The following is a 13,872-nucleotide window of genomic DNA, read 5'->3' on the forward strand; positions in this document are numbered from 1 at the left end:
ATGTGCTGTAAATGAATCCGCTCTTGGACGACCCGACCACAAATACTGAGAAATAGTGTTAAGAAATGACATTTTCAGTGCCGGCTAATTTCAAATTGTGGATAAGGATTAGGTTTATAGAAGCAAGACTTTTCCAAGATCACTTGTCGTGGAAACCTAAACTGCTTACTGAAATTATATGACTATTTTTTTTAAATAGCTGAAAAGTGCACTTTTTCTGAGCTCTAGTTTCTGTAACAGCACTACCACTTGTCTCAGTACATGATGATGATTTGATGAAAATAGAAAGGGTACTTCAGCAAATTAATGGAAATAAGAACTATGAATTGGTTATTTTTCTGCAGTTATTTTGTGGGTGGATACAGACATAAAAGTCAGGGTTCCAAATTAGTTTTCCCACACATGATAAATTAAAATCATGAAAATAAAACAACCTCTGCTGAATTAACTAATCAAATATGTTACAAAGCCTCTACTTTATTTCCTTAAATTATCCTGTGTTGGACTCTGTGCTCATGAAGTTATTTCATGGTTCATGCTTTACGGTGATGTTTGAGCTGCTTCCTAATAATGTACTTTTCATAGATGGAACAATTACAGAGGACAGGGCCTGAAGAGCAGCACCTCAATCCAAACCAAAACCACACATTACACATCTCAGTGTCTCACTGAAGATCACACCTCCTTATTGAGTCACTGTCACATCCAATACAGTGATAAAAACGCCTCCCTGAGTCTTTTTAGTGCATCAACAAGCCATTACTGCCATCATAAACTAGCTGGAGGTGAGCTCTGCAGGGACACGAGGTGTCGTTTTAGACTGATTTGATTTGCTGATGGAAACCTGTATCTACTGTGTGGGTAATGAGTTCAGTCTGACGCTGCATTCAAGTGCCTCCTTGAGTTCTGCCCTTCACTTAGAGATGATTTACAGAGGTGATTATTGTGAATTATTCTGACAGCAGGGTAAAATGATTATTCTAATAAGCTCTTAGTGAGCTGTTTGGAAACGAGAGGCGGGATGATTCTTCTTCTTCAGAGAAAGGCTGTGTGACAACCAAACAAATAAGGAGCATACATGCACCTGGGTGTTCATTTAAGAGCCACACAACAACAGCTGCTGTCCTCTTTTCTCAGACAGGGTAAGTAATAATCATATAAAGACGAGTAAATTAATGTTTCATCATCTGGTTTCTGTCTTATTTGTGTTTTCGTCTCTTAACTAAAGATACACACACACACACTCCTCAGTGTAACCCTCACAAATAGGCCCAGACACAGCAGGTCCGTCCCTCTCTGATTTCCATATAGATGAGAGCGCGGCGTAAACACAGCCATCTCAACCACGGTGATGAATGAATCCTGATTAGTTATTAATTAAGTGGCCAATTAAGACGCCGTCTCAATACTCATATCAGATTATGCAGAACTGTTGAGAAACTGATCTGATGATTTCACAGGGAGATAAGATAAAAGTCATGAATATGAAAATGAGTGTGTTTTAGAACCACTGGAGTGTTTTCTAAATATCTAAGAGGAAAAGGTAGTTTCTGATCATGAGGGAAATAACTGTTTCCAATGGTTCCCATTATTTCTTATTTACGTGGTGGTTGAAAAACACACTTCAGCAACCCAGAAGATTTCCTCTTGGTGCAACAGATTGTGACTTAAGAAACCAGGTCAATCTGAAAACCTCCCTAAGCCCCAAAATAACTAAAACAAACTTCTTCGAATGGAAAAATGTGCTGCAGAGAGTGAGAGCAGAGAAACACGTTCAGCAAAAACATAGAACAACCGAGTCAGAGAATAATACCACTGACTTTACTGTAAAGTGCAGGGCATGACAAAGTCCGGCAGCAGACATGAATTTTCAACGAGTACAAGCAAAACAGTACAATTAAACAGTTGTACTGTTGAATTTGATTGAACTGTTTTGCATTTTATAAACAAAATAAGTGGGTTTTAGAGTTGGGCTTTTAGAAAAATGTTGGTGTAAATCAGGAAATGATATTTCTTTGCATTAAATTTCACCAGCTGAGCAGAGAGAGGGGCAGATTGAAAGAGGCATGAACGAGAGATTGCACAAGAGGAAGCATCTCCTGCAACCTGATGCTACTGAATAATAACATACAGCTTTTATGGTTCAGGCCTGTGATGACTCTTTTTTTCCGAAGAAAATTGTGTAGAGCCTAAGGCCTGGACCACACGAATATGGGTATATTTTTTGTCTGGATATCTTGCCATGCCTAGCCGATAAGTGGCAGGTTAGCAAAATGTGAAAACCATAGAAGAAGGACGTCATGAGCATGCTCAGTCAAAAATGGAGTAAGGAGATGGCGAAAAAAACCTAAATAAAATTGAGTCGTTTCAGTGGATGGATGATGAGATGGACTTGCTACTTCATGAACATCAACATCATCATCATCATCAACATTACATTTATTTGTTGAACTGATGAGGGCAAAAAGTGCAAAGGACACAGAAATAGCGCAGTAAATGGCGGCCATCATTCTTGTTGTTGGCAACCGTTGCTACATTGACTTGTTGCCAGGTGCTTCACGTCATCGCGTCAACACCAGCTCCGTTTTACACCGCTACACGGATCCACTCAACTGGATATTTTTTTATTTCGTCATTTTTTTATCTGTTTTAAAAATCTCCATTACTGTAGGTGAAATCACGGTGTTCGTGTGTTTGCGAGGCCCAATTGGACAGAAAAATATGCGTTTAGGAATATATCCATATACGTGTGGTCCAGGCCTTAAACACAAAAGTTTCCATATCACTTGACTCACCACATAGCTGTCATGAATACTTCAGAATAATTACTCCACTTAAAGAACAGATCAGGCTTCATGCATGTTCTCATACTCACTTGCCTGTAACATAAATACGGTTGATACTTCTCCAGTGAAGCCCGTACCTTAGCATCTTTCTGTCTATCTGGTCTTAAACTACTGTCAGGTGCACTACACACTTGTGTGCCAATATATCCATGTACACTGCAATACTCCACAACTCTACTCTCATCATCACTGGCCCCAGGAGTTAACTTTTCTGTGACATTTAGTGACTTACAAAATAAGTCCCTCAGCATTTTCACCTCTTTTCTTCTCTCTTTAGCTCTTTTGGATTTAGGGCAAGCCAGCTATTTTCATGTGACAGCAAAGTATAGTGACTAGGAGCGCGGTCACACTGGCCATCCAAAACGTACCGTGCCTTAGCACGATTGCCCCCCTGCAGCGCTGTTCCCCAGCTGTAGAGTACGGCCAGCGGTCACACTATCCCCTATATGAACCAGACTTTAGCGGGTATCAGACACGCGCACAGCCCGCCTTCGTCATCGTGAAGCATCTGTTTATATGAAGCGCGATCTCAGCAGAGTCAGCACAATGAGACACAAAGAGCACTGCTACAACTCTAGAGACTTTTGGACTTATATTAAGTCGTTTTCGCCCGACACAGCTCTCTAACACCCCCACTTTGTTTAAAATGATTGTCAAGAGATGCGCTCGCAGTGATTATACGTAATGGATCGCACGTGCTGTCCACGTGCTTGTGCTCGTGCATGAAGTAAACCGTGCTGAAGCCCACCTCTTCGAAGTGTGCTGAAGCACGGAAGGGAATCGTGCTTGAGCACGGTACAGTTGCGGTCACACTGGCCTTTCCAAACGTGCTTTACGGCTGAAGCATGCTTAGGCACGGCATGATTGGCCAGTGTGACCGTGTCCTAAGAGTGGTCCAACACAACCAATATTTACCAAACACACTCACAAAAAAACAAAACAAACAAAAAGCAAACAAAAACAGCAAAACAAAACAAACCAAGATTTGAATAAAAAAAAAAAAAAATTAATTAATCAATTCAAGCTAGTGTTTATGTAAGTGTTGGATTAATAGGAATGGTGGATGATTAGTTATGCCTGTGGAGGGCACAGGTCACTTTTGACTCAGATCATAACCAAGTGGCGTCTTCCAGCCTAGAAATGTGGTGCAATGCTGACGTACTTAAATTAGCATTTCATCAAGTGCCCGCTTGAGGCTTCAAAAGTACCAGAAACCACCAAGCCAAGAAAAGCCATTGTGGTGGGGAAAATGTCTCCCACCTGAATCACTAATTTAATGCCACACTGTACGGAGGAATGATTACTTAACTTACTCAGTAATTTACAAGAATAGGCACAGCTCAGCTGATTGACAGAAGGTTGGCCTATAGTTATTAGTGAGGAGGCTCAAAGCCCATTCCATTTAAAATACATTCTGGGATCATAGCACTGGGCCTGGCAGGCATTATTCATCAAACACTGATCACCATATCAAATGTATAATAGAGAAATTAAGAAAAAAATGTCATGTTTTCAAGGTGTGGTGAACTTTTTTTTATGTGTTTTTCTTTAGTGCAAGTGCTATTTTGTTTGGCTTTGTTTGACATGCACTATTTTTTGTTTTTGCACAGTTTTTTTTTTTTTTTTGTTTTGCTCTCACTGTGTTTCTTGTGCTTTTTTAAATGTATTTTGTTCTGGATGTAAAGCCTGGTCCTCCTAGTGGAAATATGTCAGTGTAAGATCTTCTTTGTTTCCTATTCTTTGAAAGTATTTTGTTTTTCAGTGAGTGAAAGATGGATTTTTGGTGCAAGAATTTTTCAATCTACCTAAAGTAAGATAAATTGTTCCTCTGTGGTGTACTTGAGGATAATACAGGAAGGTCAAAGTAACAATATTCATTGTTCAAATATAAATAAATGTCACCTCTGTTTCACTCAGTCTCTGACAGGCTGCATTTGCAGAGCCTCGTATTTCCCTCAGCTGGAGACAGACATTTTTATTTCTGCTTGGATTGAGAAAAATGATGTCTCCACTGTCTGGGAGGATGTCTCTACAGTCGCTGTACATATTTAATCTCTGGGTATGCTTCATTTTCTGCTGTCAGGGTTTCAGTTGAAGTTGGGTTCACTTTAGTGACAGCTCTGTACTTGTCAGAGCTTTTTGATGAATGTCTGTCCATGTGGAAAGATGTGCTGTGCTCCTTCGGACTGAAGCAGGAGAGCAGGGATCATCATAAACACGCTCATCTCCACAAAACAGTCTTTGCTCGTCGTGAGGATCGACAGTGACAGATTTCTGCTGATGACATTTGAGTTATCACAAATTTCTATCTTTAAAACATTGATAAATCTTTTCAGACATCTTGAGAAAACAGCTTCAGATTCAGATTCTGCCTCAGAGCTTCATGTTTTGACTTTTTTTCACTATAAAAGAATAATTTATGAAACAAGTTCATTATCTCATCCTGTGTCCTGCTCATGATGTCAGCTGGTCAGCTGATCTTTGGGTCAGTGTCATATGATCTTTTTTTTTTTATTCTATATTTTATCCACTCCCACTTTTTCTTATTCCTTGACCCCATGCTGCCATGTTTGTGCATGTTTATTTATTTATTTTTTTATGTGCTCTGCTCTATTCTTGTTAGTCCCACCTGTGTATCTAGTCATTGTACTCATTTGTTTTTAACATTTGAACCCTTAGACTGACAAGTCCAATAAAAGACCTTGTTAAGTCATACATCTAATCATTTCAGTCCTTCGACACACATTATATTAACCAAAACCACTGCTGCAGCAAAGCATTGATTGTCTTTTACTCCTGGGCTCCAAACCTCAACATGTCTTGCAGCTTAACTTAACATACAGAAAGAATATGAGAAAACACATTTATTCAGCACCTGAAGCAAAGACTGAAAATTGTGCAGCTTCAGTGGAAGGAAACTTGATTATCTGATTGTGAGAAAGGTGGTTATTATAATAAAGCTTATGTTGCTAACGTAGCTAGCTCCAGAACATCATTTTGCTATCAGCACACACTGTATGGGGTTGATCTTTTTTTGAACTCTTTATTAAAGTGATACTCCGGGATGGAACAAGTTGGGTCCTATCACAAGGTTTAGGGCAGAAATTACCCCTACAGCAGTGATTTTGTGCAGCAGAAGCCCAGAGCGCTCGCACCAAACACCCCCTCCCTGCTCCTCTGCCGGTTTCCTCTGCACTCAGATGGGGCCAATTTTTACTTGACCAAAAACACAAATAAATGGACTCCCACCGAAAAAAACCTGATATCGGTCTGCATTCACGCTTTATTTAAAGAATTTTCAGCGTGTTACTTTCACACAAAAACACCGCTAAATAAGGCTCTAGTTCTCATCGTGTCTCTTTGTCCTGGCAAACTACCTGCGTTTGTTTATATCTGGCATGCTGCGCGCGCGGACTGAAACAAGCGGCGAGCGCCTCGTAGCCAGCTGGGGCTCTGCAACGGAGGTAGCGCCTCCTCTGCCGTTTTACAACACGATGAGAACCAGAGCCTTATTTAGCTGTGTTTTTGTGTGAAAGTAACGCGCTGAAAATTCTTTAAATAAAGCGTGAATGCAGACCGATATCAGGTTTTTTTCGGTGGGAGTCCATTTATTTGTGTTTTTGGTCAAGTAAAATATGGCCCCGTCTGAGTGCAGAGGAAACCGGCAGAGGAGCAGGGAGGGGGTGTTTGGTGCGAGTGCTCTGGGCTTCTGCTGCACAAAAACACTGCTGTAGGGGTAATTTCTGCCCTAAACCTTGTGATAGGACCCAACTTGTTCCATCCCAGAGTATCACTTTAAGCTTACAAGTTTTGCCCATATAAGTATGTTACTGACTTGACAGGCTCCCTGTAGCTGCTTGCAATGAGGCTAAGGCCCGCCTCTTAACTTCATCCTAACTCAATCAAAGCTAGGCTGAGTTCAGCAGTTCAATATGGCATCCGATGACACTGGGCTTCAAAACTCTATTAGAAACAAATGAGTGATGTCACAGAGACTACCCACATTGTTATACATTTAGTTAAGATGAGGTAAAGCGGTGAGCCTGAAGCCTCTTTGCAGACAGCTGCAGCTTTTAGCACTTCCACATTGGCTTCTTATTTTTAGACCAGAGGATGCCTCTTCGTAAAAACAGGCAAAGTTTAAAGTTCACTCCAAAGTCTGGACGCAGGTATTGCATTAAAAAAAAAGTTAGCAGAAGAGGGCCTCAGACAACGAGGCAGTCAGAAAAACAGGAAACAGTGATGACAGGAAACGCTCAGGTTAAACAAGACGGCCCAGGAGAGCACACAATAGAATTATGGATTAATTTTAATAGCCCAGCATACAATTGATGACAAATAAGGCCACTTTACTCATAACTCCCGTGAAAGGTTTGAAGAGAGGCAGCTGTTTGAAATGTGAGACCTTGGTTAGTTGAAAGATCAAACTGTGAGCTCCACACTCAGAAGACTTCTGATACACTCATTGTGTTTTCATGTTGAACTGAAGTATGATGACTCATTTCTTATTGACTGATAAAGGGATTGGACAGATCTCACTGCTAAACCATCAACAATACTGCTGACATCTTCCATTCACCAGTTTTGTCCTTGTGAGAAGAAGTTTTGGTTTTGTTCTCTTGCAGACTCTTCTGGTTATGAAGAGTTAACACGAAGTGTCCTTGCACATTCAGCCAAGCTGCTGACTCATCTGCGTTTTGCTCTCTTCACTGAGTCTTTGTGTGTTGCCGGTCCGTCTTAGTCACTCATGTTTGTGTTTTTCTTTTACAGGATGGTACCGAGGATTCTCAACGAGGAAACCAAATGTCAAGGTAAGACAGACTGACGCCTCTTCATCCCGCTGCTCTCAGACTGTTTGAATCAAACTTTATTGATCCTCGGCTCCCTCTCTTCTCTGTCCACATCTCTTTTCTCTCCCCATCTGTCTCTGTCAGTCTGGATGTTGATGAGAGGGTTTTTATGTCTGTAAAGCAAACATCTCTGCCTTCAAAGAGAGGAATCTGTAGGAGGTTTATGTAAATACACTGCATCATTTCTTATCTTTGCGTCACTGGCAGGATTAAAAACTCTTGTGGTAAAAAAATATGCAGCCATTGTATCATAAAAAACACCAAACAACTTGAATTATGGCTACACTGATTTACATTTCATTTCCAACACTAAACACCAGCAGTATGACTGCAAAGAAAATAATATATTATACAGTCTAGGTGTTAATATTGAACATTGCATTTGTAAAAGTGCAAATATGTATGACATAAAATATTAAAAACAGGCAATAACACTTTTTAATCCCTAAAGGCTGCATGTGCAGGTCATGACCTCGATGTTTTGCAATTTCTGCCTCTGAGGCAGAAATTGCTGAAATCTCTCTTATGAGGAAATTTGCAATCTAAAGACCTGAAGGCAGACTTTGTTGTCTTTAATCTACATCGTACATCCAAGAGCAGCTCTTCAATCTCTGATGTTCACAGCAAGTTCTCATGGGCATTTTTGGCACTCATCTAGTTCAGCTCCTAGCGAGTTTTGTGTCACCCTAAACCAGCCAAATGTTTTTACCTTTAAGAGTTATTTAAACGTGGATATAAGGTAACAATGCTGGATGAAGCATGGTAAATCAGCTACTCTTTCACTCCTTCACAGTCACATGGATACATTTTGGTACTTAAACTTGGAAGTTTTTGATTTTACGTGAATTAGTACCAGGTACTTTTGACAGACTTCGGTTGGTACCTATCAAGTACCTAATTCATTACCCATCCTTATACTCAACGTATGCAGATTTACAGACCTCTACATATTCACATGCTGTACAAATCCCTGCAAATCAGTAAAATGCTTGAAACGGTCCGTTCAAATGAAGCACAAGGTCTCCACAAGATTTCCGTTAGAGGTGTGAAAAAAGCAATATATCGCAGCACTTAGACCTGTGATGAAATATTGATATTTCAACTCTTAATCCCGATATTTTTGTTAAATTATAAAAAAAATCACATTTTAGGCGAGTTGGAAGTACAGTACATATTCCGCACCTCCACTGCGGTAGATGGTGCCAAAGAGCTACTTCACTGTATGGTGCCCCTTAGACAAATGAGTCTTCAATTTTTTTTAAAAATATTTTTTTTCTCAACTTAAAGTTGTGTGTTTTGATGACGTTTTTCTGCCTTGCCTGTTTTCTCTCTATCCTTAGGTCAGTTACTTTAAAATCATTTTAAGTTTAATTTTTACAGTGTAGTTTACTGATAAAGTAATAATCAAAGTCATTTTTTGTGCAATATTAGATTTTTACGAGTAACATTGGTTACACCAAGTGACATTTAACAGCTTCACGAACTGACCACGTCTTTCACCAAGTCATTTTTTTTGCAACATTAGTTTTTCACAGTAGTTTAAGTGACTAACTTAATGTACTTTATGTTTCCAAGTTAAGTTTGTTTATGAAACACCACATCAGACTTTCATTATTGCAAAAACAATAAAATTCAATCAAATAGATAAATGGGTAGAATATCGCAGTATATCACAGTATTGTGGTATCGTGATATCATTGTATCCTGACCCAAAGTATTGCGATGTGCAACATATTGGTTCTTGCCAGCACTCACCCCTAATTTCCATGAGATCCTCATGGGACTTGGTGAAATAATAAGGTCACCACACAAGGATCTCCCAGCTGGCTCATGACATGTTGGAGGGGTGGGCCTCAAACACCAAGGTCTGCCCCTGGCTCCACCCCTGACAGCATCCAGAAGGCTGGCCAATCAGAGAGCTTAGGATTTTTTTAAACTGCAAGTCATGTGAAGCTACCTGGGCGGTTCCAAGGGGACAAAATAAAGACAAAGAAGAACAATAAACCCTCATTGAAGAGTTAATGCCTTTCTTTGTCATCTGTGATATCAAAACATCACATTGTAATGAGAAAATTAATTGTTTGGGTGAACGTAGCTCTTGTTAAATTGAAATTCTCTGAAACACCCCGATAGTTGTGTTGACTGATGATTAAGTTACGGCACAGCATTTTCGTTTTTTTGCAGTGGTTTAGTTGGCGTCACTGACGTCATCACTGGAGCAGAAGGTGTCAGAGTTCAGAATGAGCTCGTGTTGCTCTTCCCTGCATGTTGCCTTCAGTTTCTGTTATCTTCCTCCTCTGTTGAATAAGAGTCTTGTGGTAATTTCTGAGACTTGCAAACAGATCAGAATGAAACATTATTGATGAACTTGCTCCACATGTTTCTGATTTCCTCGCACAACAGCTCAGACTTCATGTGATGCCTAATTTTAGCTCACTTCATGTTTCAGACACAGAGGCTGTTCTTCAGTGCTGCTGGGTGCATTAGTGAATTGTCTGAGTGAATAACCAGTGTTTTAAATCTGTCCTCTGACTCAGGCACTTGTGGAGCTCCTCAAATTATTAGCATGTTTTTAGCTCCCAGTGTAGAAACCTGGTCTGTGGTCTGATTCATGGTCTTTTTCTTTTTCAAAAGCAACTAGCAGCAGCTCTCTTTCTGCAGCTCTGATACTGATGTGACACGACGATTACTCCAAGAAAAGAAGTCGTGTTTGTTACAATCTTCCTCTGAAGTTTGAGGTGATGTTATTCTGCTTCTGTCTGATCAAACCTGTGCACCTTGAAAAAGTGTGAAGGGATTAAAGAAAGAATTTCTGAAAGCTTGAAACCAAACAAAAGGTTTTTAGATGAGTTTCTTTCACTCTGAAAGTTTTGAATCATCTTCCGAACAAAGATTTCTTTTGAAGAGACAAACTGTCACTCAGCTGTTTTTAACCTGAGAGCAAATACATTAAAGTCCTCTGAAAACTTCTCTGTGATCAAACTCTGACATTTAACACTGAAGCAAACATACATTCACAATATGAAAATATAAAAAACAGAACAATAAATCTAAGACGTTTGTGTAATCCTGCATCTGAAGCTCCTTCCTATAACCTCTGTGATGTTGTTGAGCAGGGTCCAACTTTTCTGTAACCATCAAAGACCAAGTCCAGACTAGTCCGACAGTGAAGTTTTACATGATCAGTCTGTATCTACAGCAGAGAAGAGCAGTGGCTGATGCAAACCCAGGCTGTAGCAGCTCTAACTGGATGAAAACCAAACTTTCCGTTAGCCTCTATGAATAAATATGTGCCTACTGCAGAGAATATTCTCCTTTTTCATGTCTCAGGTTTACATTTGAAAAATTTAAAATGAGCAGACTGGGTCTTTGTGGCTGTCATCATCTTTCCACACCCACTCCCAACATACCTGCCCCTCGACTTCCGAGGATTAAATACTGTCTGACTTCAGCCTCTGGGTGCCAGAACATGGATATGTTGGGTGGAGTTGTAATTTTCTCTCGGCCATACACCTAAATCTGCCATAAAGCCTAAGTACAAGGTGTTTGGTCTGTTTGTTGTGAGTGAATGAGGGCGGTGAGGGTGCAAAGATGAGGGATTAGATACCTTGTCAACACCACACCCTCTGGTATGTAAGCCTATGATAGATTAAAGCAACAGTAAAAAAAGTCAAAACAAAACATTAGGTTTTTGAGAGTAAAGTCCCAGTGTTAAGAGAGACCTTGTTTCATGTTTTGGGGATAATTTTTTTTTAAATCAGGAAAGTCTTGACACCAGAATCAAGTCATAATTTAAAAAAAAAAGAATTATAAATATTTTGAGCTGTAGTTGGTCTGTACACCAAAATAAGGGAATGGATCTGAAGAGCAGCATGTTGAATTATTTTTTAATGGAATTTTTCTTAAAACGAAATACTTTTAGCTAAGGTTGGGTACCAAATTAGGTACTTTCAGAGGTACCGACCGAATTCTGTCAAAAGTACCGGGTACTGATTCACGTAAAATCAAAAGGTACCATATTTCGGTACCTAAATGCATCCTTGTGACTGTGAGGGAGTGGAAGAGTAGATGGTTTTCCATGCTGGACATGAACACAGCATTGCAAGGTTATAAATATGTTAAATTAAAAAACTTTGAGATTCTATTATGAAAAAAAAAGTACATTTTTTACCACACAAACACAAAAAGGTATCGAAAATTGGTACTGTTCAGTACCGGTACCGATTGCCAGGTACTGGGCATCGGTACCGTATTGTTTCAAATGTAATAGGTACCAATCCCTACTTTTAGCACATCAGCACCATGGTGTCAAAAGTATCAGGATTGTGAAACAAACTGATCCTTTTATGAAGACAGGAAAGTAACAGCTTGTGTTCACTACTGTGACCGCTGCTCACCCTCATCTGGATTAAACATTCATTTCCTCCACTATAATATGTCAGCTTGTATACAAATTAGCCAGAGTCTGGAATTAATATGTGTTTCTCATAAAATACACATTGATTCTCTTCATGTTACTACTTTAATCTTGTAACATTAGGACTCTTTTCTCATGACACAGCTACTTCTTTTCCATCAAGCCATACACATTTGCATTGTCTGTGGATAAGGCCCTGTTTACACAATGTTTCATCTGAAAATGCTAAAAAGCAGTGAAAACACAGTGTAAAAAAAAATCCATTTACATGGAAATGCTAAGGGACTGAAAACGCTGTAGTGCCAGGCCTGTAGTTGGTGCTATAACTGTCTTTCCTGAAGCTGCTTTTAGTAGATCTCCACCCAAGTAGAGTTGAGCTGATCATCTGGTGTATTGGGGAATGTCAAGTGTAAAAGTGGGGCAACAGATTCACATTTTGTTGAAAATTAGCGGATTAAGCAACACAAGCACAGCACCGTAGCCTGCGGCGATCGTGACAATGATACTGCTGTACTGTTGTGCAAAGCAGAGTGTGACGTCAGCTTTTCCACTGAAAACGCCAGCTTACTGTACATGGCAATGGTGCAGGCAGCGTTTCAGAAAAATTCCACTCTGGAGGCCATTTTTAAAAGTTTGCAGCTTAGGTCAGCTAAAACACCATTTCCGTGTTAACGCGAGGCCGAAACGCAGTAATACTTTTGCGTAACACCCCAAAACCATTGTCTTTTAAATGGCCCCTAAGCCCGATTCAAAAGTTTGAGCTGCTTGTTCTTGAGATTTGGCTAAGTGGAAAACTGATCTTAAAAATGATCTCTACATTTTTTGAGAGAGCACCCAGGGAATTAAACTCAGATACTGCAGTGTGTTTTTGTAAAGTTTAATGCTTGATGAATGTGATTTATTATGATCAACAGTCTGTTGGCAGGTTTTATTGGAGCTGGAGCTATCTGACCCTTTGCTAGATGTGACTCACTCTAACAGCTTTATACATCTCTCTGTCTCTCTCTTTTTAAAGCACTGAGTCTGGATCACAGGTCTAACAGGCCTCTGGGTCTTTAGATTTTAAAAAAGACCCTTTGAGTTTTTTTTTTTTTCTGCATCCTCCTGGAGGCTCCAGCCCTCAGTTTTATTCTTCTTCCCTCCATCCTTCTCTCAGCATCTGTAAGAGGCTTTAGGTTCAAGCTCTGCTTTATCCAGACTCACAGTTTCTTTTTGCAGCTGCTGTTTCTCTGCTGGGTGTCTGTGTGGGAGATAGGACAAGTATTAGTACTAGAGAGATCATCTGCCGGGGTTTGAATTTATTTTAGACACAGACACAGACATAAGTTTCAGGAAGCAAGAAGTAGCCTACCTGTACTTCAGACCCCCCTTTTTTTAGATTCTATGAAAACAGTAAAGTAGAAAACTATTTCAGAGAAATTTTAATTAGAATGATGAGCTGAATATTTTCCGGAGAAGTAAAGTTTAGCAATAAGCGAGCAGTCTCCAATCTTTTTCAAAATTAAATATCCTGCAGATTGATAAAATACCAGCCAGGGGTCTGCCTCCGTAGACATACATGAGCGATGAGCGTAGCTGTTTGGTTCCAACATCTGATACATGAACACACGCATGGCTTTGTGTCTCTGCAGCTCCTGGGTGCTACTGAGATTTCACAGACAGAAAAGTTGGATTATTCCCCCTTTTGGGGTCTGTTTTTGTATTAAAAAATTAAAATTATAAAAAAAAAAAGAAAAAAAGTTCAGAAAGAGCCAAGTTC

General features: G+C 39.8%; 1 protein-coding gene across 3 annotated transcripts in view; it reads left to right on the forward strand.

Annotated features, from left to right (window-relative positions):
• The window catches only part of LOC141798023 (dedicator of cytokinesis protein 3-like), a 272,445-nt gene that overhangs the window by 116,457 nt on the left and 142,116 nt on the right, over nucleotides 1-13,872 (forward strand). For all 3 annotated transcript variants that reach the window (XM_074679790.1, XM_074679799.1, XM_074679807.1), the window contains exon 3: nucleotides 7,617-7,657. In XM_074679790.1, coding sequence (XP_074535891.1) covers nucleotides 7,617-7,657 — 41 coding nt within the window. The remainder of the gene's footprint in view (nucleotides 1-7,616; nucleotides 7,658-13,872) is intronic.

The sequence above is a fragment of the Halichoeres trimaculatus genome, unplaced genomic scaffold (assembly GCF_033239565.1).
Source record: "Halichoeres trimaculatus isolate MK-OKI-2021-1 unplaced genomic scaffold, fHalTri1.1 fHalTri1_scaffold_1, whole genome shotgun sequence".
In the NCBI taxonomy this organism is placed as follows: domain Eukaryota; kingdom Metazoa; phylum Chordata; class Actinopteri; order Labriformes; family Labridae; genus Halichoeres; species Halichoeres trimaculatus.